The sequence below is a fragment of the Dermacentor silvarum genome, chromosome 7, assembly GCF_013339745.2.
Source record: "Dermacentor silvarum isolate Dsil-2018 chromosome 7, BIME_Dsil_1.4, whole genome shotgun sequence".
Lineage (NCBI taxonomy): Eukaryota > Metazoa > Arthropoda > Arachnida > Ixodida > Ixodidae > Dermacentor > Dermacentor silvarum.
The window spans coordinates 8,980,451-9,008,446 of record NC_051160.1 but is presented as its reverse complement, the minus strand read 5'-3'; the positions used below and the strand labels follow the sequence as shown (position 1 = coordinate 9,008,446).

General features: G+C 48.3%; 1 protein-coding gene across 1 annotated transcript; it reads left to right on the top strand.

Moving 5' to 3' along the window:
• Window positions 1–27,595, top strand: LOC119457513 (kelch-like protein 10). Its single transcript, XM_037719103.2, has 12 exons — window positions 1–469; window positions 3,866–4,073; window positions 7,514–7,663; window positions 8,056–8,258; window positions 12,701–12,779; window positions 14,713–14,912; window positions 18,086–18,254; window positions 20,201–20,355; window positions 21,025–21,203; window positions 23,626–23,745; window positions 24,919–25,044; window positions 27,516–27,595. Exons 1-12 carry the CDS (start codon window positions 201–203, stop codon window positions 27,527–27,529), a joined length of 1,872 nt encoding a protein of 623 aa, XP_037575031.1. The 5' UTR covers window positions 1–200; the 3' UTR covers window positions 27,530–27,595.
• Window positions 27,596–27,996: the final 401 nt, after the last annotated feature.

Below are 27,996 nucleotides of genomic sequence, written 5' to 3'. Positions count from 1 at the left end.
TGCCACACAGCGCGTGCAAATAGCCGGTAAGGGGCCAAGTCCAGGCACCCGGCGACACGGCTTAGTCGGCTCTGTCGGACCGGTGTGCTGCTATCTCTGGGCGCGCCGGTAGTGTGGCCGGCTGGGCGACGCTTGCCTGTGGCCAGCTCGCTCGCTTGCTCGCCTTGTCCTGGCCACCACTCCTTCGCAATAACCCACAGATGTGCGCCGCCGTCGAGGCCACGGAGAAGCCCAAGGACGCCGATGACGCCGCCGGCAAGACCGGCGACGACGGCATGATCACCGTCTGGTCAGAGGCGGTGCTGCTCTTCAACGACGATGGCCAGCGGCTTGATTTCGCGCCCCGCGCGGCGGCCAGGGCTATGCCCGGACTGCGAGAACAGAGGAAAACCCGTCAGTTCTGCGACGTCGTGTTCCGGGCGCCCGATGGCTCGGAGACCTGGGCACATCGGTTCGTGATGGCTGCCAAGTGAGTGTCGATCGTTCACTTGTCGCGTTGTCGCACTTGCACTTGCTTGAGGACGCGCTGCAGACTTTAACTGCTTATAAGAGTGCAGTAAGCGCAGTAGAGTACGGCAGAAAACTAGGAGGGGTGAAGTTAGGAAATTTACAGGCGCAAGTTGGAATCAGCTAGCGCAAGACAGTGGTAATTGGAGATCCCAGGGAGAGGCCTTCGTCCTGCAGTGGACATATAGGCTGATGAGGATGATGATGATGAAGAGTACATACAGTATGCGAGTGCTACTTCTCGGTGATAAATGCAGCTCCGGTGTTTGCACACAAGTCAGCAGCAGTGACCGGCGTCTTTTTCGCTTAAAACCGAAACATACGGGTCGAGTCTGACGGCGGATCCGTTTGTTGGTATATAATGAAAGATTGTTACGCAATCTCACACGAAAATTCATCGATGTCTGGGTCCACCAACATATGTCATGGAACAAACGTGTAGCCACGGTTACAATGGAATTTACTAAGGTTGTTGGCTGCCTCTTTAAGTTATCCCCTCTCATTCCATTTTGGTTGAAAAAGATAATGTACTATGTGCTGTTTTACTCCCGCTTGTCTTATGGGGTGCTGGTGTGGGCAACGACCAACGAAAATAACTTCGACAGAGTAGAAATTCGTCAGAAGAAAATATTAAGACTTTTTGAAAACTATTACGCTCATCTATATTACGCTCATCCAATTAGCTATCATACCATTATTTACGAAACAATACATCGTTAAGGCTAGGCAGATCTTCTAGTACAAGCTACTATTTTTCATATACAAAAATAGACGTTACTTAACTTCGAAAAGTCAATGCTCTCATAAAGACTCATACGAAGTTTGAAAATGCAATTACCTGCCTCAAGAGCTTGGCACGGAAAATCATTAATCACTTATCGAGTGCCTGTGTTAACACATCGCACAAGGCAGAAAATAAGCTTTCAGCTCACTGAACACGAATACAAACACCAAATTAGGCGGTCGCGTGCTAGCAATACAATTTAAGGTTGATGTGGCGCATTTTTCTCGGCGTTCTTCCCAATTTTTCTTTTCTTTCTTAAATAAATATATGTGTAGGTATATATTTGTGTATGCATATACACAAACAGGGTGTTTCAGCGAACACTTCTAAGACTTTTTAAGGGTTGCCTGTGGCAGATAGCACAATTCTAGTTCATGAGCTGGTCTACTCGAAGAGGCGGACATTGCTTGCACAAAAAATTAAAACGCATAAGCGTCTAATTAGCAAAAATTCACTAAAAAAGGTTTTAACTAGAATTACATTATGACCCATGTTGTAATTTACAAATTCTAGCCGTGCGAGTTCGCAAGGCGGATCCACTTGGAACGAGTTCTCAAGATGATACCAGTTCCGGGAAATTAATACCATAAACTTTGCGGAGAAATTAATGCATTGGCGTTCCAGTTACTTTCTTAGCAAAACGTCGTTTTATGCATTGAAGCACAAAAGTAACTCCAACGCCAATTCATTTCTCCGCGGAGTTTATGGAATTAACTTGAGACGCACGCATGCTGTCGCGAGAGAGCCTTGTGGCGTCTGAAAGTTTAGATGGCTGTGGTGGTCGGTGGTGGCGCTTGTCGCCTTTCTCTGCTAGGGAGCCTACATACAAAGCGTTGCATGTGGGCTCCCCATTCTTTGCCACCTGGGCTGACGGTTGCGGTGAGAGAGAGAGAGAGCGTGATGGTGAAGAGGAAGAGGTGCTATTTTGTGCAACCCTTTAGGGAGCGCCCGACGGTTGCGGTGCGCCCGTGTTCGTCGCCGAACACCGCAGTGAGTCTCTTGTCGAGATGCGCCTTGTCGTCTTGCCGGCTCATCACAGCTTCGCTTAGACCGACTCCCACAGTGCGTGAGGTCTGCATGATTTTAAGGCGATTGGTCGGAGGAGTATCTGGCCTCGGTGCGGTAAGCGATCGAGCGGACAATGGAGCACATGCACGTGCGGCAGCGTGGTCCATACGGCATGACGACAATGAAAATGACGGACGGCAGCGTGACAACAATGTCATGACAGCGGCTGCGCACCATGGTGCGCAGCCGCTGTCATGGCATTGTTGTCACGCTGCCGTCCGTCATTTTCATTGTCGTCATGCCGTATGGACCACGCTGCCGTCGCCGTCGTCGCGCCGTCATCTTCATGGCCGTCATGCCGCCTTCATCAAGACGTTGTCATGCCGTCTATCAAAACGTGCCTCGACGATAACTTGGCCCGGCGTTATTGAACACAGTTATCAACGTCAGCAGATGTGCTTTCGGAAGATTTGCTAGTTTGTCCATTTCCGCATAAGCTCCGCATAAGATATGCGCTTACTTTGACAACCACCTGCGATAGTTTCGGCAAGAATATTATGGCTTCATCCTAACTCGAGCGCATCGGGACGAGCAAGCAGTCGGTCGAATCGGCCCGCTGGCAGGCTGCAGATGATCGTGAGACAGGTATATACCGCCTGTTCAAGTTGCGCTCCATGCCATCCAGTAGCCACGCTTATACCTGAACGGGAAAAAAAAAGGTCCAGCGAAAAGAATTGTCGGGCCAGAATATATGCCATTCGGTATGGCAGAGGTTCTGCCGTGGTGGTTTGTAGATGGCTGAACTCACTGGACCCATGCACTTGACGAAATGCGTACGAACATGGTCGGATCGGTTTGGGTCAACCCGGCTTCTGAATCAACTCTTCCTCCTTGATTTCTTTGTAAACGTATTACGCTATGGTACTATCGCATGCCCTTGCTCGCTCGTGATACTGAGCTCGACGTGGAACTCGACTAGTTAACGTATAAAGCATAGCTATCGGGTTGCGGATGCTGAAGGAAGAGGACGACGACGGAATGCACGAAGAGGGCGAGCACAGGTCATATTTGTTTACTTTAATATTTAGCTACTATAGACTCGACATCTATATCAGTTAGCGTTTAATTTTACAATTTGCCGTTAATAATTTAGTTTCCATTTATTTTCGTTCAAACTACTATTATTTATTTAGCTATTGCACCACCTGTTTCGTGGCCGATCCCCCAGCGTTGCGCCATTTCACTGAGGAACACCCAACCAAGGTCAGATGTCGCGCGCGCACAAAAGTAGAAAAGTGCCTGTGGTGCTTCTAGTTTACACTATCCATTTTGAAGGTGTGTAGAATGAGGGACACGCGTATTTATGCCCTCGTTTATTTTACGCCATTTAAGCGCTGCTGTTTCATTCTGGTAACGGAAGTCTGCGGGAGAGCTAGGCATAAACCGCTTCTGCGGTAAAAAAAAAAAAAAGGGGGGGGGGGGTTGAGTTGTCAGATGTCGCCTTGTTCATCGTAGACACGCAAGACTGAAACACGATGCCGTCACTATCGGTCATTTCGCGTGCAGGTATTCTGCCTGCTTCGAGCTTTTCACTCTCACCAAGGACGGCAAGAGTCCCGAGCAGGAGTGGACCCCGCCCATCAGGGTGATGGTGCAAGACCTGGACAGCGACATGATCGAGCTGCTTGTCGGCTTCGCCTACCACACTCCGATGCACGAGCGCGTCGGCCTGCACAATGTCGACAAGGTACTCAAGCTCGCCGAGAAGCTCAAGGTCAGTCGTGTGCAGCGAAGGCACTTCTGAGACTTCGTCTTGAGGAAGAGGCACGCAGAGAAGCGTTGCCGTTAGCATGCGTGGTCCTCTGCCCCGATCTTTGGTCAGCGTTCTACAGGCCATGGGTCGAGAGACCGCGGGTTTTGATGGTGGCGGTAGCAATTCAATTTTTGAACCTGTGTTTATATGTGCGCTGCAGAGTCGCAGTGCAGAGGCGCTTCAAAAGCCATGGCCTACCTGGTCGCAGTATAGCTCAGGGCGTTGAAGAACCCTCAGGGAGTCTAACGACGGGTTGTAGTCGCAGGAAACATGTTGGATTGCCGCAGGAGGAACCCGTGTGTTACGGTTACGGCTAGCCTCTGCTGTTAGACCGAATACAGCATTTAGAGCAAGCATATTGTTACGTGTGGAAGGACACAGACGAAAGAGACTATTTACAGGCTATTTACACTGGAGCCAGACAGCCAGGCCCACACTCGCTCGCACCAAGAGCACAGACACACTTCATCGTCTTTCTCGCGGCGGCTCGTCTCTTGAACATCTTTCGATAATATCGTAATAATATTATGGTGTCGATCGTTCAGCATAACACATGGTACTGTCACTTGCCCGGTTTATTGAACTAAGGGAATGAAATTTTCGACATGAGTGGTGTCTAAAACATGGCGACTGTGGCGGCACCCGGCCGGCATGCGTCATCTGCATTACGGCAAAGCGTAACCTTCGAGGTCGAATGTAGGCATCACAAGAGCCGCCAGCGAAGACAACTTTGCATTTTTGTTGTTGTTGATAAACCAGCCTAGTATAACATCGAGAAGTGTTATACTGTATGATCGTGCTAAACAATGCGATCTTGCCGCGAAATTGGAACAAAGAACATCTCTAGCTAGGCAGCGCTAAGCACAAAATTTTAAAAATCAGTGCTCAAGTTTTGCCGAATCGTTCGTTTTCCGATAAGAACACCGTATGTAGAGACGCTCGACGTATCATCGGCTTGCCCTAAAACAAAGAGCGAATGTGCTTCAGGGTCAGCCCGTGAAGGCGGTTGTATCTTTCGCGAGCAGCCCAACATCCAAAATCATGGATGTCGGCGCGCCAAATTGCGTGCCTAGCAGAACGTGACCGTTGCATTGCGCATCATTGTCGTTCTCTCTTGACGAAACAAAACCTATATATACCCATCGAGCAAAATTTAACCCTGTTATGTCCAAAAGCAGTTCCCCAAGAAAAAAAAATTGGATCAACTTGTTCACCTCTTATTTCTGGCCATGGTGAGTTTACATTTCTACAAAACACAATGAAATATTATTTGAGTTAAAATCTAATTTGTAAAGTAATAATTAATTAGTAAGTCGTTTATTGAGCTATCCACAGGATGAAACTTCACTCCAGTATGTCAAAGCTTTCCTAGCCTAAATCCGCATTTCGAGGCATCAAACACAGCGTTGTATATATAATACATTACAGCGCTAATCAGAGTTAGCTGATAGGAATCCGGGCTGCGGCGGCCGGGAAGCAAATTTGCGACGTCGTGCTTAAATTCGGATGCACATCATAAAGGACATCGCGTGGTCGAAATTAGTCCGTGGCCGTCAACGCTGGCTCTTATAGCTCACGAATAAATCAAAACTATTTGAAAGTACTCTAACTAATCTATCGGTATGCGGTTCTGCTCTGCTTTGTTAGCGAAATGCATGGACGCGGTGTCACTTTTTTTTTTTTTTGTAACCGCACACCTTGACTTTTACAGTGTGCGCTCTATAGACCCCAACCTGGGCTAGGCGGCGCTACGGACGCTGCTGAACAGCGCCGCACGTGGGAGCACATGAAAAAGCCGTCAGCGCACGCGGTCGCGTCGCCGTGTTGTGTACTGATGTGCTACAAGATTGTGTCTCGATCCCGTGCAAGTGTTTGCACGAGCCTGCCGTTCAGTGTCACAAGAGCCTCGAAAACACGAAGGGCCGACACCTGCCCGTAAAATTCTACCTAACTCCGGGCCAGTAGTGCAAAAGGAGAGAGAGAGAGGAGCAATTGTGCACCACTACTGTTGGCAGAGTAAAGTATGTCGTCATGGTGGAAAAAACAGCGCTAAAAACACGGACGCAACATTGAACACAGGAAGGACAGCATTCGTCCTGCGTTCGTCCTGTGTTCTATCTTCTGTCCGTGGTTTTAGCGAAGTTTTTTCCACCGTGGATGCATACCAACGAGCTCGCTGTCAGACCCTTTCAAGTATGTCGTGCTCGTCTACTTTCGCATGCCATTTTTTTTAACCGTGTTCCGCAGTCAGTCGAGCGGGCTCTCGTGTGTAACTGGGGTCTAATATTATAGGAGACTCTGGGGCTCGTAGCCTCAACTGCCCGCCACCGTAGTGTCGGCAGCAGCGGCAACTTCGTGCAGGTGCAGCGAGATGGCGTGTTGTGATGCGATCACCATGTTAAAAACGAAAACGAAGAAAGAGGCAAAGTATTCGTCAAAGACTAAAAACTTGCGGGAAGAAACTTGCGTGGGAAGCTGCCTCGCAAGTACTAAGAGACGCTTTTACCATCGCGCCACGCGACACGACGATTGTGACGTCCCTGAGGTCCAGGAACACTTGACGGATTTGTACCCCTGTCACACAGGCACTTTGGATCACCATTTTGCACGATGCAGATCAAGTCGATCGCAACCGTAGTCTGTCATCTGTACCGTCATGCTAAGTAAGCTCACCGAACTCGATCCGGATTGTTGCACCATGCAGCTGCGACCATTCTTGATCACGATCAAAATTTTTGTATCTGGATCGTGATTGATCTCGATCGAGAGAGTCCGTGTTCTATTGGCATTAAATAACTAGCAAAAGCAAAATCTATTCAAACAACCGCTGCCCTCCTCTCGACACACAACTCGCGGAGTCGAGATGTCAAACAGTATATACGGTCCGTACTCTTTTGACAAATGGGCTACCTAACCATACGACTGTGCAAAAACGCCTAACAGTTTGCAATCTCCTACCATCGATCGATCGAATGTTATCAATCAAGACGCTTGTCCAAACAACCCACGCGCGCTAGCTGTCAGACAAACACGGCAAAGCACAATGTGCGTCGCACGCGCAAGTCAGCCGGCGCTCAACGCGTCACTCAAAACAAGTCGAAGTAGAACTGCAGCGATATTCCCGTCGTCTCGAGCAAACTGTCATGACTGAGGTACAAGGCGAAGCAACAACGCTACTGCGAACAGTAGCAAGCATTCAGTAAAACTGCAAACTTTGGTTTTCCAACTTACTTGATTCTGCGGCCGGCAGTCGATGGCGGATAGATGGTGACGCGGCTCTCCGCTAGGGGAAGGAGTGGCGCTGGCGTCTCGCAACAAACTTTAGCTTGGGAGCCCTATTGTATATACGAAGTTTGCCGCAGTGCACAGAGAGTTCACCCAATATGGTTTTCACAACGCAGTTAAGCAAGATACGGGATCACTGCCTCGGCGTCCTCAAGAGAAACCTTGAACCGGAAAACTGCATCGACACTTATCACCTGGCCTCCAGTAGAGGCTACACGAACGTCGCTAAAGAAGCTTTTCTCTATCTGGTTCGGCACTTCCACGAGGTACGGACATTGTAGGGGATGGTTTTCTGCAAAATAATGCGTCACAACTACAACAGTTCGCATTTCCCGCGCACGAGGAAACTTGTCGCCTTCATGCATTTTGAGAGAAAGAATGGTCGCTTGGAACTTCAGAAAGATAATGTAACAATTCAAGCCTAAGGACATCTGCAATGCCGAAAAATGACTATTAGAGGTATTCATGGGTATTCAGAGGTATTCACGTCATATACGAAAGTTGCTCAAGGACCATAGCGCTAGTTTACTTTAGCAACTTTTATAAGGAACTTCGCTAATTACTGCTAATGCTGCGGTTCTTGTTGATGACACCATAGGGGCGGAACCGGATGTCTCGGGCCCATTTTTGAACAAGAGGGCGCCTTTGCGTTGCACAGGTGTGGAAGAACAGCCCCCAGTTCCAGGCTCTGACACCAGAGGAGCTGATTACCATCCTGGAAGATGACCGGCTCTACGCTCCCAGCGAAATGGGAGATACGTTCAGCGCCATCCTCAAGTGGGTCTCCACCGATGTCGCCGAGAGAAAAGCCTACCTCGCCAAGTTGCTGCCGCTCGTGCGCTTCTCAAGGTGTTCTTGCCCGTGAGCGCACCCCCTCAACGTCGTCCGCGTGTCCTTAAACGAAAGCAACTGCCAGTGGCGTAGCCAGGTGGTCGCATACCGGGCACGTGCCTCAACCCCCCCCCCCCCCCCCGCCTCTTCACCGAAATTTCTGTGTTAGTATGCGGCCTGCAACGTTAACAGACAGGAAGGGAGCGGTGTGGATCAGAGAGCAAACGGGCATAGCTGATATTCTAATTGAAATTAAGAGACAAAAATGCAGCTGGACAGGCTATGTAATGCGTAGGATGGATAATCGGTGGACCATTAGAGTTGCGGAATGGATACCAAGAAAAGTGAAGCGTGGTCGAGGACGGCAGAAAATTAGGTGGGTTGATGAAGTTAGGAAATTTGCAGGCGCAAGTTGGAATAGTCTAGCGCAAGACAGGGGTAATTGGAAATCGCAGAGAGAGGCCTTCGTCCCGCAGTGGACATAAATATAAGCTGCTGCTGCTGATGATGCGGCCTGCTCAGCCCTCCTTCCTCCCCCTCCTCGGTCAAATGCGTGGCCCCCTCCTTTTTTTAGAAAAAAAAAAAATTCTGGCTACGCCACTGGCAACTGCTGCACTTTTGTGGGTGAAAGTTTGTACTGACTATAGGCGATTTTATATGCGATTTGTGGGCGCCGCCATCTTGCACTGTTACACAAACGATTTCTAAGTTTTATGAGAAACGAAGTCACGTGACATGATCATGAAACGCGGAACGCATTTATACAACTATTTTCGTGCTTTCGAGTGGACTGCAGTAACGTACACTTCGTTGTTAAAGACAGAAAACAGCAGCGTTATCAGCCCAAGATGGCGGCACCTTAACGCTTCCATAAAATCGTCTATAATGTAGGGCTACATTTACTTGTTAACACGTTCTTGAATTCGTTGGCACCGACGAGGGAAACCATGGAAGCGGGAAATTGGTTCCGGTCCGTGCTTGCTGTGGGAGCGAGAGAAATGTAGAATATTGCGGCGAGATGGCCCTTCAACATTGGACGTCGGCATTGATAATTTCTGAGAGACATCATTGTAGTACATCTAATTATTGCAAGAAGCCACCCCCTGCGACACACAACGGATCGCGCCGTCTTGAACACGCAGCGCATTCACGTGAACGGGGATGACGCGTTATAATAGGAAGTCGCGCCACCGTAGCGACATCCCGTGACACTTTTTGACATAAGCCTACGGTGATATTTTCGCGGAAAAGAACCCTTTCCCTTTCCTTCAGCGTACTGAAATCCGCGCCACCATTTATGTCTATTGTGACTCACCGATAAGACACGATTACAATTGGCAGGATTCACTTGCGACATCACGACAGAACAGTAATTAAGAAACATGGTGACTGATAACGGCCGGTGGTGCCATCCGATTGCTGCGACGAGTACAACTGTTGCGAAATTATGACCTCCGAGAACGCTTCGCTTGACGAACTAATAACTCGTGGCCATGGTGATACCAAAGCCCAGCGCGCGATTATGGGCAGAGCAACACGGGCACCATTCAGCGTCACCACATCAGCACAGCTGCGAGTGCTGTGCCACGCGAGCGCATCTAGACGTGTGCAAGTCGGCTATAGCGAATTCGTATTAACGCGCAATGGCAACGAGGAATATGTGTGCGCGGCCTACAGTGCATGCTCTCCTGCCGCGCCTGCGAGCTGTCGTGGACGTATGGGCTCCGCAGCCATCACGTGACACATGATGCGCTACACGTTCACGCGCAACGCACTACCATGATGCGCAGCTCACGTATAGCGCACTGCTGTGTGATGCGCTAATAATGAAACGAGACGCTCTATAATAGCCGAACTCGTACAAACGCGTATAAGCGTATAATAGCACTGAAAGCGAATGTCCTTAAGGGGCCCCAAGATCATCTTGCACACTATGGCGACGTATAAAGGTGGTCTTTAGCGAATTTGTGTAAACACTTACCGCTACGAGGCGAATTAGATGGGTTGCGAGGCAAGGTGTGTGGCCGGTTTTCAACGCCTCCAAAAAGCTTCCTCTTGCGTTTCTCTTGAAAACGCCGAATTGATAGCAGGTCTCTCTTCTATTTCACTGCACCTTGTGAACGAGTTTTCGAGGGCGCTGTGCTGCACGACTTCGCGTCGTGCAAGCAGTGCAAGTGCGTCGCTGCGCGTGCGTGCGTCGCGGCTATCGCAAACCGGGGAGAAAAGTGCAACCAACGAAGCTCTGTCGTTTGCAGCGGGCGGTTTAGCATTTTCTACAAATGCGCTCGTAGCAAAAAGGGGAGTGTATTTCGCTTTTTTTTTTTTTTTTTTTGCTGCAATAACCGCTGTCGTGGCAGTTCTGCGTGGTGGAAACGAAATGAAAGCTACAAATGCTATTTTAAAGCATTAGCCTTAACATAGCTGCCAAGGTCTGTAGCGCAGGCCTTGGCAGTGCCGAGATGGTTGGATCGCTTTGACGGATGGAAGCGCGTGCGAAGCCCAGTGGGCTTCCACCAATCGGAAATGAAATTTTGGTCACGTGACGCAAAGCTCGGTTCCCTGCAACATCACCAGATGGTGTTGCCTATTGCACATCACTAAACGCATCACGGACCGCGGGAACGCGCGGTCATGCCTCGCCGTTTCCTTCGTGACCCGGTGGCGGCGCGGGCAAAGAAAAAGTTGAAGTCTAGTGACTGGAGGAAGCGGATATTTTATGTAGGTCGTCAAATGTTCTTACAAAAATTCTTGGAAGTCACAAAGTTTTGAAAAACGAAACTCTTAAGTTTACAACTCTGTAATTTGACAATAAAAAACTAAGTCGAACCCGGATATATCGAACCTGAAGGGGATCACAAAAAAGTTCGATATATAGGTAATTCGATATATAAAATAAAAAAATTATACAAAAATGTTCAAGGGGGTTTTGCTGCTATTCGTTATACGCAATAATTCGTTATACGTGGGTTCGATATATCCTGTTTCGACTGTATTACCTACCCTTCTGTAAACTGCGCCACATTTAAAGTTGACAAAGTTGATATATTATAAACCGCTCTGAAATGTACTACATATTTGTGAGAAGGGCTTTTTTTCAAAATCATTGTGAACGCTGTAAAAAATGTTCGTAAGCTGTAAATTCATGCATCCAATTTGTCCTCTTTGAATGGCCTAATAGTACAGTTTACAGAAATGCAATACCTGTTTTTGATGCAGAGTTACGAAATTTTAAACTTCGTGCTTGTATTTTTTTTTTTCGAGCTTACCAATTTTGGCAACATTTGTAAAAACATTCCAGGCTTCAAATAAAAATTATGCTTCCCACAGTCACTAGAATTTAACTTTCGTTCTCAAGTGCAACATATTTCGTTCAAATTGGTCCGGCGGTTTTCTCATAGAAGTGTTTCTGCGTTTCACGTGTAACTTGAAATGGCGGCATAACGGAGTTGGGCGCGAGCTGAAGCTTTCTCTTAAGCATTCGCCCTACACACTCATAAGCGTCGTGGGATTTTTCATTTTCCTCGGGAAACTCGTCTCAGCAGAAAGCCGTTCGAAAGAAAACAAGCTCGTTGGTTACAAGCATTTACTAAAGTATACCCGGAAGTGCCCACAGGCGTCACATTTCCACTTCTGCCCGCCTTTGTATAAGTCTTGAATTTGAGTCTGACGATACGTTACGTGTACATGGTGTCGGATCGTGTGAATGCGCTAGAAACCGTGACACCTGCGGTGTGATTCATGTAGACGCGGATGAATATAGGTTGTCGGCTTCGCGTTGGTTCCGGTGTAAGGCAAGGTCTAATATTAGGCTTCGGCGTGGGTTTCGATGTCCTATTCACGGGTGGATGGTGTAACGAGTGTACCTGCTTTTATGTGACACTTGAAGCCGAAGGCGTCCTTTGCACAGTTTGCTTTATCTTATATGAAAGAAGACAATACATTTTGGTTGTAGCAAGCATACCCGCGGAGAAAAAAAGTTCGCGATGGTATGAACGTTGTTCTGGTTGAAATCAATGTACAGTTTCGTTGTGTATTATATTGAAGCTGCTCACCTTTGATGGATTTAACTGCCGAGGTTTCGGAACAATGCGCGGTGTACAAGCCAGCAGGAGAAAATGAGCTTTATCGCTAAGGATTTTTTTAGCTCGCAATATAGGCGCTATTCTCTTCTAGAAGGGCAGCTATAGTAGGTACCTTGTAGTTAATTATTGCATGAAGGCCTAGACAATCATGACTACTTTGATAACAGGTACCTTCGATGTCGCTGCACTTTCTGAGCCAGTTCTCGAGGTGTATGGGACACATTTGCGTGCGTCTTGTGTTCTGTTTCTAGGTGTCAGGCAGTATAGAATCATGTCAGTTTGTGACTACAGCAGCGCGTCACCTGGGGTCATCAGAGCCCGGAGTCGGACGCTGCTTCGCTTCGCGCCCCTTCACTTTCCACAGCATAGCTTAATTACACCTTGATGCAGAGACTTCGAGAAAGTCATGATCAACCCACAAGTCCAGGGTGACGGAGACAGCGTGAAAGTGATGAACGTGATTCACGAGGTGAGCTGTTTTCCTGCTTATCGGGGGCGCTCACTGTAAAATTTACACCGTTAAAAGTAAACAAGAGTGTAAATCAGTCAAATGGCTCATACCCTTACATTTAAAAAGGGTTTGAGTGTTTGAGTTGCATGACCGATTTACACCCTTGTCTACTTTTAAGTGTGCAAATAATAATACAGTGCGTGCTTTATTCATGATCAGCACATCGCTGCCTATGATAACGTTGGGAATGCAGTTGGTGACGCGTTGATGTATGTTGATGTACGTGTATGTAAGCTGTGCGTTCAGTCACCAGAGAAAGAATGTCTGCTCCATCATATACAGGTGTGATTATCTGCCGCCAGATCTTTAGAGACTACTAAGAATTACGAAAGCGTTCACGCGAAATGCAAAAATAATGCATGCGCCGTTATAGGGATGTTGGCGCATGCTGCGTGGACGTTGTAGTCGCGTTTCTATTAGTGCATATTTACGAACGCGGTGTATATATAGGCACAGCGCTAGCATCGCACATGATCGGTGCAATCCGCAAAGTCTCGTCAAACACCTATACTCAAATTACCGGTTATCTATGATTCCTTTGAAGTGATCACGCCTAACGTAACGCATAAAAAAGTAAAAAGAAATGTGAAGCTAGGAAGACTGATTTTTTGGCAAGCTTCCAGAAACTCTGACGTCTTGTGAGGCCTCGCGCCGTGACTTCTTATAGGTCCCGCGGCCTGCTTACGTAGACGCGAGCAGCAATGCTGGTAGTGCCATCTTGTGACGGTAAGTCGAACCAGCGCGTACAAAACTATTACTGCAGTGACGGTCTATCCAGTACTCATTTGCTGGTGTGAAGCCGCCGGCGATAGCGTAATCGCAAATTTATAGTAGCTTTCGTGTTTTCCTCTGACGAGATACAACATGAAAGAAAAAAATTATGGATCCCGCGTTTATGTGGAAATATGTCTTAAGCCAAACTTTCTTCGATGTTTGCATAAATGTTAAAGCCAATGGTGTGAAAAGTCCGTAACGGTAATGACGGAAAAGCCAGTACAAGATGACGCGAGCGGAATAGCATTTTTGCAAATGACGATAACGACGCAGATTGAATGCAGTGTTTGCTATTAAGGCACAAGCACAGTGACTCCTACTCTTTCGGTGGTTATTGGCCAAGATTGTGAAAATACGTAGTGTCCACACGTATTTTCTCATATCTAGTGGCCAGAGTTCTATATTCGGGCACATACTCAGCGACCCATGTTTACTATCTCGGCAAGGCAGCACCCAACAAATAGGAGGCAGAGGCAAAAAAAATTGATTTAATAATGCTTTCGACGCTTGTGGTTAGCAACCCGCCTTGAGATGTTATTCGGCTGCCGCCAACGTCCACTGTGTTCCGGTATTCTGTAAATAGCAGTAAGTACAGTGACATACAAAAGAATTTTGATTGACTCATTTCCTTTGAAATGCGGAGCTTTAACTTTCCAGTGCACGTACCACCCTTAGGAATAACGAATTGTCACAGAAGTGGACGACAGTAAAATTGCTGATAGCGGAACCTTGCGACGCTTTGTCAATGCTCCACGCGTTAGAAACATGTATGTTAAACATCGTGTTCGCTACCTAGGATGAGATGAATGCACGTTAACGTCACTGCCGACAATTTACACAACACTTCCAAGTAAAATTGGTCGCTGCAATAACTATACTCTGAGCCCTCACTGTTTAAGCCGTCCACCACAAGCTGGAGCCACCAACGCTGTTGCTTACAGCGCGTACTCCAGTAACCTGATATTCAGTTAATAGTAATACGTACACGGGCAACCTGACGCTCTGTGATATTCTTCGAGCATTGATCTAGCCTGTTTTCCTATTTTGAGTATTTCGTATAGTATTGAGTATTGTTCTAGCTTGTTAATCGGACACGCAACGTGCTTCCTTCATGCAGACGCTCTCCCGGCAGTCCGCGGAGGTTGGCGTAGTAGCCGGCGTTGACCTGTCCCCGAGGATGTGGCTGAGGCCTCGCGTGCCCAAGGACGTCCTGTTCCTTTTCGGCGGATGGACAGTGGGGGCTACCAACAACATGCTCACCTACAACTGCCGCACCTCCAAGTGGCGCGGGATGGGCAACCAGTACACCACGCCCAGGTAATGTGTCCGCTCTTTCGCTCACGCGTTAAGCCATCAGAGAGTTTTAGATAAGGGGACCCAAGCGGCTTGCGCACGCAAGAACCATGCAGGGGCTGCGATACTGCGCATATCCCCCCCCCCCCCCCCCCCCTCGTTAACCCGCCCCCCACGCGTCCAGCCCCACCGGTCCAAAGTGTACCTTCCGTGCTCTGTTCACAATGTCATTGCAATTCAGGAGGTGGCTTAAGGTCGAATTTTCCTGATTAACATTAACACTCTCTCTTGTCTTGTATTTATTCATTCACTTTTAATTCAAGGAGGGCCGACCGCGTGCTCGATGGCTTTGCGCTGAATTCCACTAAAGCAGCTCTAGGCGGCAAAAAAAAAAAAAAATCAATTTTCGCCTTTAAGGGTTGGCCATACAGTTTGATCCCTTTTCTTTCCTTGCGCCTTTGAGATCTGCAACTAAGATGTGAGACGCGCAATCGTCTGCACACTCGCAAACTTACGCCCCCCCCCACCCACACACACACACAAATTCACCCCTCCCCTCCCCCCCTCTGGCAGAGATCCTGGGTGCGCTACTGGTTTCCGATGAGTTTAGAGGAAGTGAAAGCTCATTTCAATAATTACTGGTTATCAGTGCGAGTGAGAACGTAGCCATCAAGAGAATTAACGCTGTAGCGGGAGCCGTGGGTGCCGATATATTCTACACCGCAATTTCTTAGCTGTGCGTCATGGAGGAAAGAAACAAAATAGGAGAGGCCCTGATGTCACGTTTTTGAAGCCGGAAGTGCTCCCATGTTCGTGTGCCATCTGCCTTTGAACCTCCTATCAGCTCGCCGGATCAGATAGGCGCAAGCGGGGCGCGAGCTTTGAACTTGCATTGTTACCAGCCGCCGGAAGTATGCGCTGCAGACGCGCGTCAAAACTTCACTTGATTGAGCATTCTTTTTCACACAATGATATGTTAAAATACAATGATAAAATATTCATACAATGATAGCGGTTACACAAAAAACCGTGACCATGAAACAGTGACAAATACCATGACAAATACAATGAAAACGAATACCATGAAACAGTGAAAAAGACGCAAGGACAGGAATTAAAAGTTGCTGAACTAGCGGCTTGACGGGATTCCTGACCCTAGTATTTTAAAGCAGTTTTGGCAGCAAACAGTGCGAGGTAACAATACATATGTCCATGTGAAAGAAATAATTATAAAAAAAGTAAATAAAAGTTTACAAAAAAATCTGTAAACGGTGTAAAAATAAGAATCAGCAAAGAGTGAAAGAAAAATACCAGCATATATAAAAAATGTCACAGTTTCGCCCTAAGGGCGAAGCAATGAATGCGATAGCAACACAGCAATGTCATACGAAGTAAGGTGAGCGGCTTTGGTAGCAACAACACGCAGAACTGTTTTCGACGCCATCGGCGTTTTGCCCGCGTTAGCTCAAAATGCGTGCGGCGTTGGTGACTGTTGCTGGAGCCTCTCATATAAATAGGCACTTGGTGCCGCAGCTAAACGTCGCGTCCCTTCCTTCCCCCTCCCCCACGGCCTCTCGCGCGTCTGAAGAAGGCGCGTTTGCTCTACATATATGGTGATTGTAAAGGAGGAAAGAGACGCCTACTTCTGCAGCCCTTAAGGAAGCACGGCGCAGAACGCGCGTTTGTTCTCCGCCGTGCGTTCACTCCCCGTGAAAGAGCGCGTCCCTCGCGCCCTTTCACTCGCACATACAGCGTTCGGCGGCGCGCGGCCACGATTTCATCTCCATTGACGTCATACGGAACCTCACGGCGACGGCGACGCCGACGGCGACGGCGACGCCGACGGCAGAAATCTGCTTTTGAGTGTCCATATAATTGCTATCGCAATAAAAAAAAGTTGTCGCAGTTTCACCTGAAAGGTGAAGCATCAATTGCGATAGCAAATTTGTAGAGAGATATACGGAGTAATGATATTAGCTTTATCAGCTGTATAAACTTGGACATGCAGCAGCACCGGCAACGCGCCGAACTGTTGTCGACGCCGTCGGCATTTTGCCCGCGTTCGCTCAAAATGCGTGCGGCGTTGGTGACTGTTGCCGGAGCCTCTGATATAAATAGGCACTTGGTGCCGCAGCTAAACGTCGCCTCCCTTCCCTCCCCCTTCCCCCCCTCCCCCACGGCCTCTCGCGCATCGGAAGAAGGCGCGTTTGCTCTACATATATGGTGATTGTAAAGGAGGAAAGAGACGCCTACTTCTGCAGCCCTTAAGGAAGCACGGCGCAGAACGCGCGTTTGTTCTCCGCCGTGCGTTCACTCCCCGTGAAAGAGCGCGTCCCTCGCGCCCTTTCACTCGCACATACAGCGTTCGGCGGCGCGCGGCCACGATTTCATCTCCATTGACGTCATACGGAACCTCACGGCGACGGCGACGGCGACGGCGACGCCGACGGCGACGGCGACGCCGACGGCAGAAATCTGCTTTTGAGTGTCCATATAATTGCTATCGCAATAATATGCCACATATTAAAGGAAAAAAAAACCCTATGAAACTTTTTTAGCAGTTTTAGCGAAGCAGACGCGCTCTGTGTTTTTCCGTCGCATGTTGAAAAAGACGACGAAGACCCGCGCCGTGATTGCTTGAGTGTATCTGTTGCTGGCTGAAACTCACTCACAGACCCAAAACACAACTTTTAAGCTTACACACCACACTCCAAAGTCGGCTTTTCTCGCGAACAAAATGTGCTGCGAGAAATACACCGGCGGAAAAATCTTATCTCACTTTTCAGAGGCCGAGAGCAGCAGCGAGAGTTTCAGGAGCGTGGTTGCTGTGGCAACGTTTACATTTGAGTACAGTGTTCTATATAGTTTGGTGTACCACCAGTCCCCGCGCTCCTTTGCGACTAACAGCATCTGACTTCCGCCACACTTTCTCCAACACGTCCGTGCTGGCCGGGGCCTATCCTACGCTTTCCGTCCTCCATGGCGTGCGTAAACATTAGAAATCTGCGCTCGAGCTGCGCTTCGACGCGTACGATCTGTCCAGCACCATATGCGCATGCGTTAGGCGCGTGGGCGCGAGCTCTCGTGCGCCGGCACGCGTACGTGAAGTTCGGCCCTTAAGGCTTTCGCCTTAATAAATGTACTCGCGTTGGAGAGATGCTCTCGGACGCACCTGCTATGCGCCGCGTCCACCGCAGGGCATACCATGGAGCGGCGGTGATCAACCAGTGCATCTACTTCGTGGGCGGCTTCAACGGCCGCGAGTGCTACCACTCGGTCGTCTGCTTCGACGTGGTTCTGTCCAGATGGAGCGCCAAGGCAAACATGTCGTATGCGCGCTGCTACGTCAGCGTCGCCGTTCTCCAGGCAAGCACGAGCGACGAAAGGCAGACATGCACTTTTACTATTGCTGCAAATCGCTAACTTTTGAAGAGTTTGCATCAACTGCAGTACGTTTTGCCTATCCGTATATACCAGGTGGCGTACGGCTTTCTGTACGTTCTTTTTTTTTATTCCTGGTGCTTATCCTGATGAATTTTGTAGATCCGTCTCTCCATTACTGTCTGAAAATTATTTACAACCCAGTATTCTCAACATTATAAAGTTTGCCACTACACTACACATTATAAAGCTTCATTAAAGCACTAAGGGAGCATTAGGAACAACTAAGCAGTTTGTACACAAACTTGGGGTTCCTCGGAGCACACGTGGTCATGCATTATTGTATAATGTTTAGAAATAACTTTTTCTCTAGCTGAAATAGTCCAGATGCATGGTTCCACTATTGTATGATGTATACGTTGCAATTAAACGAATCCGTATTTCGTCCGACGAATGGACACAGGATTGCCATGTCCAAACAACATATTAATGCGAGTGATCGCGTTGAATTTGAAAAGTCTGGCTGTCTGAGCGATGCAGCGTGCTGAAGTACGTTAGATCAACTGGGGATGGGTTGAAAGTTACTGCATTTTAAGCGAAGATGTAGGCTCACGAGTGTCGGCGGTGGTGGTGGTACCACGCTGAAACGTTGACCGATCCTGGCGGTAGTACAGAAAGGGTCCAAGCTCAATGGCACGTACCAGGGTCAAAAAGAAAGAGAAAAGGAGAGAGAGAGAGAAAAAACGAGAGAGAGAGAGAGAAAATCACCACGAAGGTCAGATACACACAAGACAAGCTTCGCTTACCCCCATTTTCTCGACAGGGGAAGGTCTGGTGATTTTTTTTCATCAATTATATGTCTGATCAGGTGCAGTCGACGACGTTAGGTATTCTAAAACCATAAAAAATATTCGAATTTTTTGTATGGGGACTATTCCATTCGAGGATCGAATTGAATGTGACTGTATTCATTCGATTCGTCATTCGAAAGCTTCGGATATTCGCGCATTAATATTCAGTATGCCTGCGGTTGCTATACTTACGGGTTTGTCTCAGCTACTCCGGTGATACTTTTGTTGAATTCCAATGGCGGAGCCGGAGCAGCCAACGGACTCCGCGAGCGAGCACTTGACTCTGGCGCAGAGCAACGCCTCCAAATCCGCGAGTGGAACACAACCTGCGCCGCCAGAGCAAGGCGGAAGCGGAAGTTCTATCCTTCGGGCGCTGAGTTACCCAGGATACCTTGCGTGTTGCCATTCCCTTCCGCTGTTTGCTCACAGCACCACCGCACCGGTCACTTGTCTATACCGCGCCGTTCACCTGCTGCTTAAAAGTGCGGAATTGATATCTCGCCAAGTGCGCAGCAGATTTTGTCTGCTATGGTGAGCACACAGTATGCGGACAAACATGGTAGGCGTCTAGCCGACTACTTTGGGGTCGCGGGAATGCGGAACATCCTATCAAATTCCCGCTCGTAAGTGGCAGTTTCAGCGTCGCTGTTACTCTTCGAGAAATCGCTCGTGTCGGAACTTGAGCTTTCCGACTCGGAGCTGTCGCTGTAGAGTAGCAGAAGCAATGCCGCACGCTTTGCCGAACTATCCGAGTCGCGAGTCGCGACAGGTGGCGCCCCCCAGCAGACAAACGTTGTAAAGGAAATGCGTCACGCAGAGTTCCGGTCCACTCCGCCTATTTTGGCGGAGCATCTTTTCCTGCTCCACGGAGTGACTCCCGCTCTGAATCCACTCCGAATCTCTCATTGGAACACTTTACTCCCGCCCTCACTCTGTCATTGGAACAAACTTGTGGCAAACGAGCAGAAAACCTTGCTCTGCCTCGCCATGGAATTCAACATTAGATTCTTTATTGTCAAACTGGGTTCGAAGCGAGATTAACGCGGCAGTTCTTTCAAACGGGGCGTCGTGTTGTCGCAGGGCTCCATCTACGCCATGGGCGGTTTCGACGGCCGCACGCGCAGCAAGACGGCGGAGCGATACGACATCAAGAAAAACCAGTGGTTCGAGGTGGCCGACATGAACGACACCCGCAGCGACGCCAGCGCCGCGGCGGCATGCGGACGTATCTACGTGTGAGCTCATATTCGTACTGTGGGCTGTGCATGAAACACACGGACGAAGAAAAGGACTATTGGACGGCACGAGCGCTGCCGTAGTTGTTGTTGCAGATCTGTGTTTACGGACTCGCATTTTTTCAAGTGGCGGGTGGCAGATTAGGCGAGAAAAAATAGAGACGTTGCACATTAAAAAGGTGGGTGCACGCGGGCGTCAGTATGCCGTCCGTGCAGCTGACCGAAAAAGAATTCGTCAATCTTTTGTTTTTAATGTTTTAATGCTTAGTTTAATCTTTGTTTTGTCGTGTAGTTTCACGACCAGATGGCGCTTGGCAAAATGCAGATGTCAGTGTGAAAGTAGTCAGCCTGCCCCAGGTAATGAGTTTCAATGACAGTCAGGAGAACGTAAATTTGATTAATTTTTACATAATCAAGATGTAGGCAGTTTGTCATGGAAACTTGTAAGGGTCGGCTGAAAGGTGGGGGCGAGAAAGAAGACGGAACACGCATTGAAATTGAAGCGAACTACCTCTTCAACTCATCACATTTCTTAGTCTATAGGTATTCAGCGCTCTTCATATGAGCTCACGTAGGACGGCTAATACGAGACCCCAGGGAGTGGAATGCATCCCTACAGCGTACTTAACGGTGGTGATGATGATTGTGACCATACCTTCTCTCACGCAGCGTGGGCGGCTTCACGGGTATGGTGGTACTGGACACCGTGGAGTGTTACGACCCGTCGACCAACGCCTGGACACGGGTGCTCACGATGTCCTCGCCCCGCAGTGGCCTCAAAACAGTCGTCCACAAGGACATGATATACGTTATCGGTGGATACAACGGCGCAGCGCGACTTTCCTCCAGTACGTCTCCGCTCACTCGTTAGCACTCTAAACATGGTCTCTGAAGGCGGCATAATTGGTGTTGCATATTTGCACTGGGCAATATGCACTTCTCTAGACCTCGCCATTACTTTAGGCGTCATTTTATCACTATTCGGGGTAAGTTACCGTTGTTGAGAGCACATTTATTCTTATCTAGGACAAATAGCACCGTTTACTAAAAATGTGAAAAAATAGGCGAGTTATCGTGTTTGTATGGTAGGTTTGATTCGCATGCAGCTGATGGACGAGATAAGCATAGTGCGCGCCCACCTTCCGAGGCTTTTAGGGGCAATTCGCCGCGTAACGAGAGAGAGTGTGAGAAAGTTTCTCCCGAAAGGCGAAACGTTCATAGCGGTAGCAATGTATTAGACAACTACACGAAGTTAGGTTTGCAGTTTCAGCAGTCGTATAAATTGCAGTAAACATTCTGAAAGTAAGCGGATCTTGAAAAGGGGCTAGTAGGTGTAGCTTCAGCGTCCTGCTGCGCTGTGGCAGGCACGATGACACACGGACTAAGCGCACGAGTGAAGCGCAAAACCTTTTGAAGTGTGAAGAGGTGTGGGTCAGGAAGGTCTGAGCCGCACGTAATGAACACCCACAAGTAAACATTCGTTTACTAATAAATTAACGAGCATGGTGTCGCACATGCACAGGGAAATGTGAAGGTATCTCAATGACCGCGAACACTCGCAGCCACTACACCGGCGTGAGGAAGAGCACCGGCATCGCCGAGCAAACGCTTCGTGCTGTCTATCGCTTCAACGCGTCTCCGAAACTTGCTCGTTGAAACTTACGCGACCTCCAACACGCGGGAAGACAGTGCACACGAAGCTACCATCCATCTCGGCTCGCCTAGCTTTTGCACCCACCGCAAGTTACCTCGAAGACAGAACGCGTGGGCCACGTGTGCGCTCAGCTGCGCCATACGCAGCCACGGCAGGGTTAGAGGACGAGACGCGCGCTTACCTGCCCCCCCCCCCCCCCCTAACCCGCGTTTGCATCACGTGACCTCCAACATTGGGCGAACGGCAATACGCGTACGTATCAAGCCGCCATCCTCGGCTCACCCTCGCACGCTTTCTCTCGCACTCACAGCTAACGGCGCACAGGGCGCGATCTTGTCGCGAACTTTACCCGGAACATCACGGCAGGCGGCGGAAATTCGCGTGTAGGGCCCATAAAATGTTGTCGGGCAATAAAAAGAACGCTTCGCGGTAGATGGTCCCTAATTGAAACACGTTTTGAAAATGAAAATTTAACGCACCGAGGCGCTATAGAATGCTTCCACGATTACCCACGGCTCGTATTATTCATGTTGACAGGCAGCACAACTCAGAGTTTAACTAAATTGTAAGATCGCTTGCCTTTCCCTTCTCATAATCGAGCCTCGTGCTTATTGTGACGCGCCAGTAAACGCGGCGGCTACTGGCTGGACTTTATCTAACGTCACGACAACGTAGTTAGCCTTTATTATCAAGCACGTTTCACACACACGTTTTACGGCGCCACTAGCTGTAAACAAATGGTATAAAAAACACAATATATATCTTTTAATTTGGTGGGAAATTGTGTTGCGGGAACTTCGGGGCGTATTTTTCGGGGCCAGCAATCTTTTTAAAAATTGTTTCCTTTTTTTTTAGTGGCTTACGAATTCATCCTCTCATTGTACGAGGGTCAGTTTTTGCTGTCGCAGGAGCGCGATTTACTACAGCACAACTAATTCCTTTTGGTGCCCCTTCGCTAATGAAATGTTGCAAACAGAACCATAAAGAGATTATAGGAGCCATAATGTGCTTATTTAACTAAGCCTTACCAAATCGGAAACAAATCCGATGTACTGACATCCACCTACCACCTATACGTAAAAACAATTTCAGAACTACAGCCACTGAGCAACACGATGGACAAGGTGAGAGCAGGAGCCAACGCTATTTATTTATTTATTTATTTATTTATTTATTTATTTATTTATTTATTTATTTATTTATTTATTTATTTATTTATTTATTTATTTATTTATTTATTTATTTATTTATTTATTTACTTATTTAAGTCAATGCTGTGTGCGTGTCGCTCTTTCGTGTTCCTGTCTATATTGCGCTGTGTTCTTTTTTTTTTTTTTTTCAATTCTAACACGTGTACAAAACCAATCCAAGCAATGCTGGCGCGTACTCTTGAATGCGCACTCTTAGAGACAGCAGCCGCCAACACGCTAGCGTGAGTAATTTCCATTTGTATTTTATTTCAATAATAAAAAAATTGGAACTATAGCTTGATTGAAGAGCACGCTTTTGCTACAGCAGGTTTCCTCTTGGCTGAACCTTTTTTTTTTTCCATCCCTGACGACGACGGGCCACACCTTCTGACGCGTGCTCGCGACTTTCCTTTCGCCGCTTTCCAGTGGCGCTGTTGGACGTGAAAAGAGCACGTTTCTCGGAGCTTCCCAGCATGCCACAGGCGAGGAGCAACCTCGCTGCAGTCGTTCTCGAAGGACAAATCTACACTATCGGGGGATTCAATGGTAAGCCGAGCCTACACGCTCGTTCAGATTGCGTGCGGAATTGCCAGCCACATATATATATATATATATATATATATATATATATATATATATATATATATATATATATATATATATATATATATAGTGCCAATGTTTGAATCGCTTCAGGCACGGGCATTCAGAAAAAAGTACAGCCCTCGAGATTTGTTGCGGTTGCTCAATCAGTGTCTTCGGTGGGGCGTGGATTTGGCCTCCACCTATTGCTACAATCATATGCACACTCGCCGAACTGTTTGAAACGACGACGAGGGGACGATGGCTAATGTTGGGACAGCGACGACTACTACGACGCGACAACGGTGACAGTTCGTTGATCGGCTGACATCCGAGAGAGCGAAGAGCCGTCTTTGCAGCAGGTGGTGTACGAATCCACGCTCCAGCGACGGCTGTCTAACAAAAATGGATCTCGAAGGTTACGCTTTTGCTGACTGCATGCGTCGGAAGTGATTCGAGAGCCGAAAACACGTCATGGCCGCCATCTTTTAGAAAAGGGGGCCATGAACTGAAAGCCGCGCTGCGGACGACGAATGCTTGATCGCGCACTACCTATACAGCCGTATTATATTCTATGGCAGTCGTGCAAGGTAGCATGACGTCACGGATCGAAGTGCACCGGCCTTGTGCTATCTACGAGGCGTTGGCCAAGCGTCTCAACGCGATATCTTACCAGCAGGGAGTTCATAACTCGAAGGACCGCTCAGCGGCGTTCAATTGGACTTTCAAATGCTTTCGCTTTCACAACTCATAAAAAGTGCTTAGGTGTGCTCGGATTTTTCTATTTCGACTATTGTGCACGATACTTAATCCGTGGTCTTTCGGTTTAACGTGGTGTGGCACTCGTGGAAGGAGCAGCATTAAACAATCGACAAGCCGCTCCCCTGGTTCTCGTCCTTAAGTGACTGACGATATTGACGTAGCTTTGACTGCGTGGCTCGGATTCGCTGCAGCAGGCCTGTGTTGTATTGTTTGCCGACAATCTGTGTATTCTCAGAAGCCTCATTTTCGGTGAAGAGACGTATGAAGAAAATTTTGATATGTTAAGCTTTAAGGGTCTTTCGTGCACAAAACAATGTTTTGGGTTTTATTCTTCGTCAAATGCATGTTACATGAGTCTTGTTCATTCCTTAACAGGACAGACGACCGTGCGGCAGGTGAACCGCTACGACATCGAAGCTCGGAAGTGGCATCCGGCACCCGAGCTCGGCATGAACATCAGCGCATCCGCCGCTTGCGTTGTTCACGATGTAGGCAACGTTGGTAGGTTCCATCAGCATCTTGAGCATCATCATCATCATCCCTTAATTATCCCCAATGTTGTCATTGGCAGTAACGTCCAGGAGCGTGGCGTTAAAGAGAAAACTGTGGCTTGTACTTGCCGGTTGACTTTATTACGTGTAAAGTGTAATTGGGAAGAATGAGGAAACAGATAACCGGTGGTCTTCCTGTAGAGGAGCGGGGTTAGCACAAAACGAATGGAAATTGCAATGCACATCGGAGCGACGGAAGTTCCGCAGAAACATACATTACGTGGACCCAACGCTCATTTAGGGTATCTGTGGGAAGCGAAGCGTTCGTGAAGCGGTTAACGTGCCTACACGCGGAGATCCCCACAAATCAGTGACCCAAGGAACCGCGGATTGCGCTGTCTTCCGGATGTAGCCAGTTTACTATTTCGCTATCTCCGGGACCAGCCTGTCTTAATTTACTCGAAGAGAAACCGGCCCAGCAGAGAAAGAGGAGGCTGTATAAATAAATCATGAGCCATTCCACTGTCAAGGTGGATGACCGGCGAAGCTGTTTAGCACATAGGCGCGTTGCTCCTCGTGTACCTGGACTATACGCGGCCTCCCCATTGAGACCACAGAAGAGAAGTGAAATTCAAAATGGAGAACGGGAACTTGTCTTTCTGGTTTTTTTATATGACGTGGTGACGTTTCGACGGCACCGTCACTACGGGAGAGCGGAAGGAAAGGAAACTAGATACGCAAGCGCTTGGAACGCCGACAAAGAGGTACGTGCGAACGTAGACGTGGCCAACGCTGGTCACACAGCGGCAAATCTTTGAGAAACCTCTATTAACTACCTGGGAGTCTACTGATCTTGAACATGGTGTCTATTGATAACCGATCTACTCAAAATGCATATCCAAGGGACGCCGACGAGCCAGCTGTGGAAGAAGACGACGACAACGCACGATCAGTGGCACGAGCGTGTTCGCGCGGGACTTGAGTATTTGTTGACGCAGAAGAAAAATGCATGGAACCTTAGCCATAAACAGCTTCGCTGTAAAAGATGGAAAACGCGGTAACAGTCTCACACGCTAGTGGACATCCTCAACCGCGGTGACCTATAGCAGACACGCTAAGTTTCGGGGAAGTGGGCCTATAAACCTTCGCTTCGCATAGAAAGCGCTGTAACCTATGTGAGCTGCACTGTGTGTGAACAGCAGAAACAACAGCAGCAGCCGCGGTCAGCAAAGTCTGGGATGGTTTGCAAAGAAAGCGTCGCTTTCACAGCTGTCACGAACACACAGGCGTCCTGGCGCAGGATTGAACGCGTAGCCATTGCGGTGCGTCACGCGGAGTGATATAGATCACGCATGCGGGCCCCTGCATTCACGGTCGCATTTTAAATCGAAGCTTTCTATAGGCGATCCCTCGCGGACATTGTGGACCGTGGCTGCTGCTGCCTTGCTTCAGAACAGATCGCACACTGGACAACGCTCATTCAAGAGTTGACTTAGCTCCATCTGCACTATCCCTATACAGATGTACCGGTCGCCGGCTCTTTCCTCTACTGAATGTGCCACATGTGCCGTCTTGCCGAGCGGACGTGGTAACTGGTATGCTGGAAAATGCAAGATGACGAGTGCAATATAATTTACTTACCCGCTCCACGAAATCTTCCTTTCACATAGCTTCCAATATGTGCGTTGGATGTGGTGCTCTTTTTAAAGCATAGTAAGCCACGCAGCCCCGGTCCGTGCGTTTGAGTTTTCGATACTCAACCTCGCATATACAAATGTCGGTGTTAATCAATTCCGCCATTACGCGTAAGCGCTAGAGCTAGATTTTGTTTCCGTTTTCTGTAAAACTGACCACAATGATCATATAAAATAACTCTATTGCTGGCACCAGCGATATAACACGGGGCGCCGATTCGGAACTCGATCGGCACGCTGTTCATCGTGCTGCACGATCCTGGAGACTTGTTTCTGCTTCGAGTAAAGCGAACTGTTCCGCGTAAATGAGTCATGCTGAAGTGCGCGTATATCGGTGAAATATGAGCAAACAATGCGTTTCTTCTTTCGCCTTTGTAAAGCTGAAATCGTCACGACGGGACGAATGGCTCATTCAGTCAACGAACGAACATGGTTCGTGTGTCTCAGTGTTGCAGAATAGGTCGCACAAGAGGACGTTGCAGAGGAGCTGCTTAACGGCGCGATTCGTTGCCGCTCATCAGTCACGGTACTCTCGCCTGCGGATTGAATCTGCAGCTATATCCGTCCCGTTTTGGTCACTTTTTTTTTTTTTTTTTTTGCGCCGCGTCGAAAAGACCGTCAGTCTATTTCGTCTGTTTTGTCCGTTTGTTTTGTTTGCCTGCCTTTTTTGTCTGCTTACTTTGTTTGTCTGCCTGTTTGATGTGTCTATCTCGTTTTGTCACTCTTGTTCTGTATTTCTGTTTCATGACGTTTCTATCTCCTTTTATTCTTTCTTTTCTTTATCTAGAGTTATGGATATGAGCCAGACTCGTCACGCTCACCTGCGGAATGAATCTCCAGCGACCCGTCTCATCTCCCTATTCAAATTAAAAACGCTTTCACCGGGCTTCATAACATTTATATCCAATTTTCTTCTCTCATTTCTCTGTCTCGCCTCCTGGATATGAAATAGCGACATGGAATGAAATTTTCAGCGACATGGAACATACGCTGACAATCTACGTGCCGTTGTCCTTCCATAAACGTGATCCGTGCCGCTCGGTGGCCCGAACGCGAGCGCGGCGTTCGTGACCTGACGAAAGAATGTCATATTTTGGCAACAAAATGTGAAAGTATTAGAGGGCAGTTCTTAGGCACCCGTTGCTGCGCTGAGCGTCGGCGTTGAAATACCTCGTAACCGAGCTAGCCAGCACAGCGAAAGGTTAAAGCGAACGCGGAGCGCAGCGGCAGATGAAAAAGTGCGCGCGAGGAGGAAATGGGAGAGGATA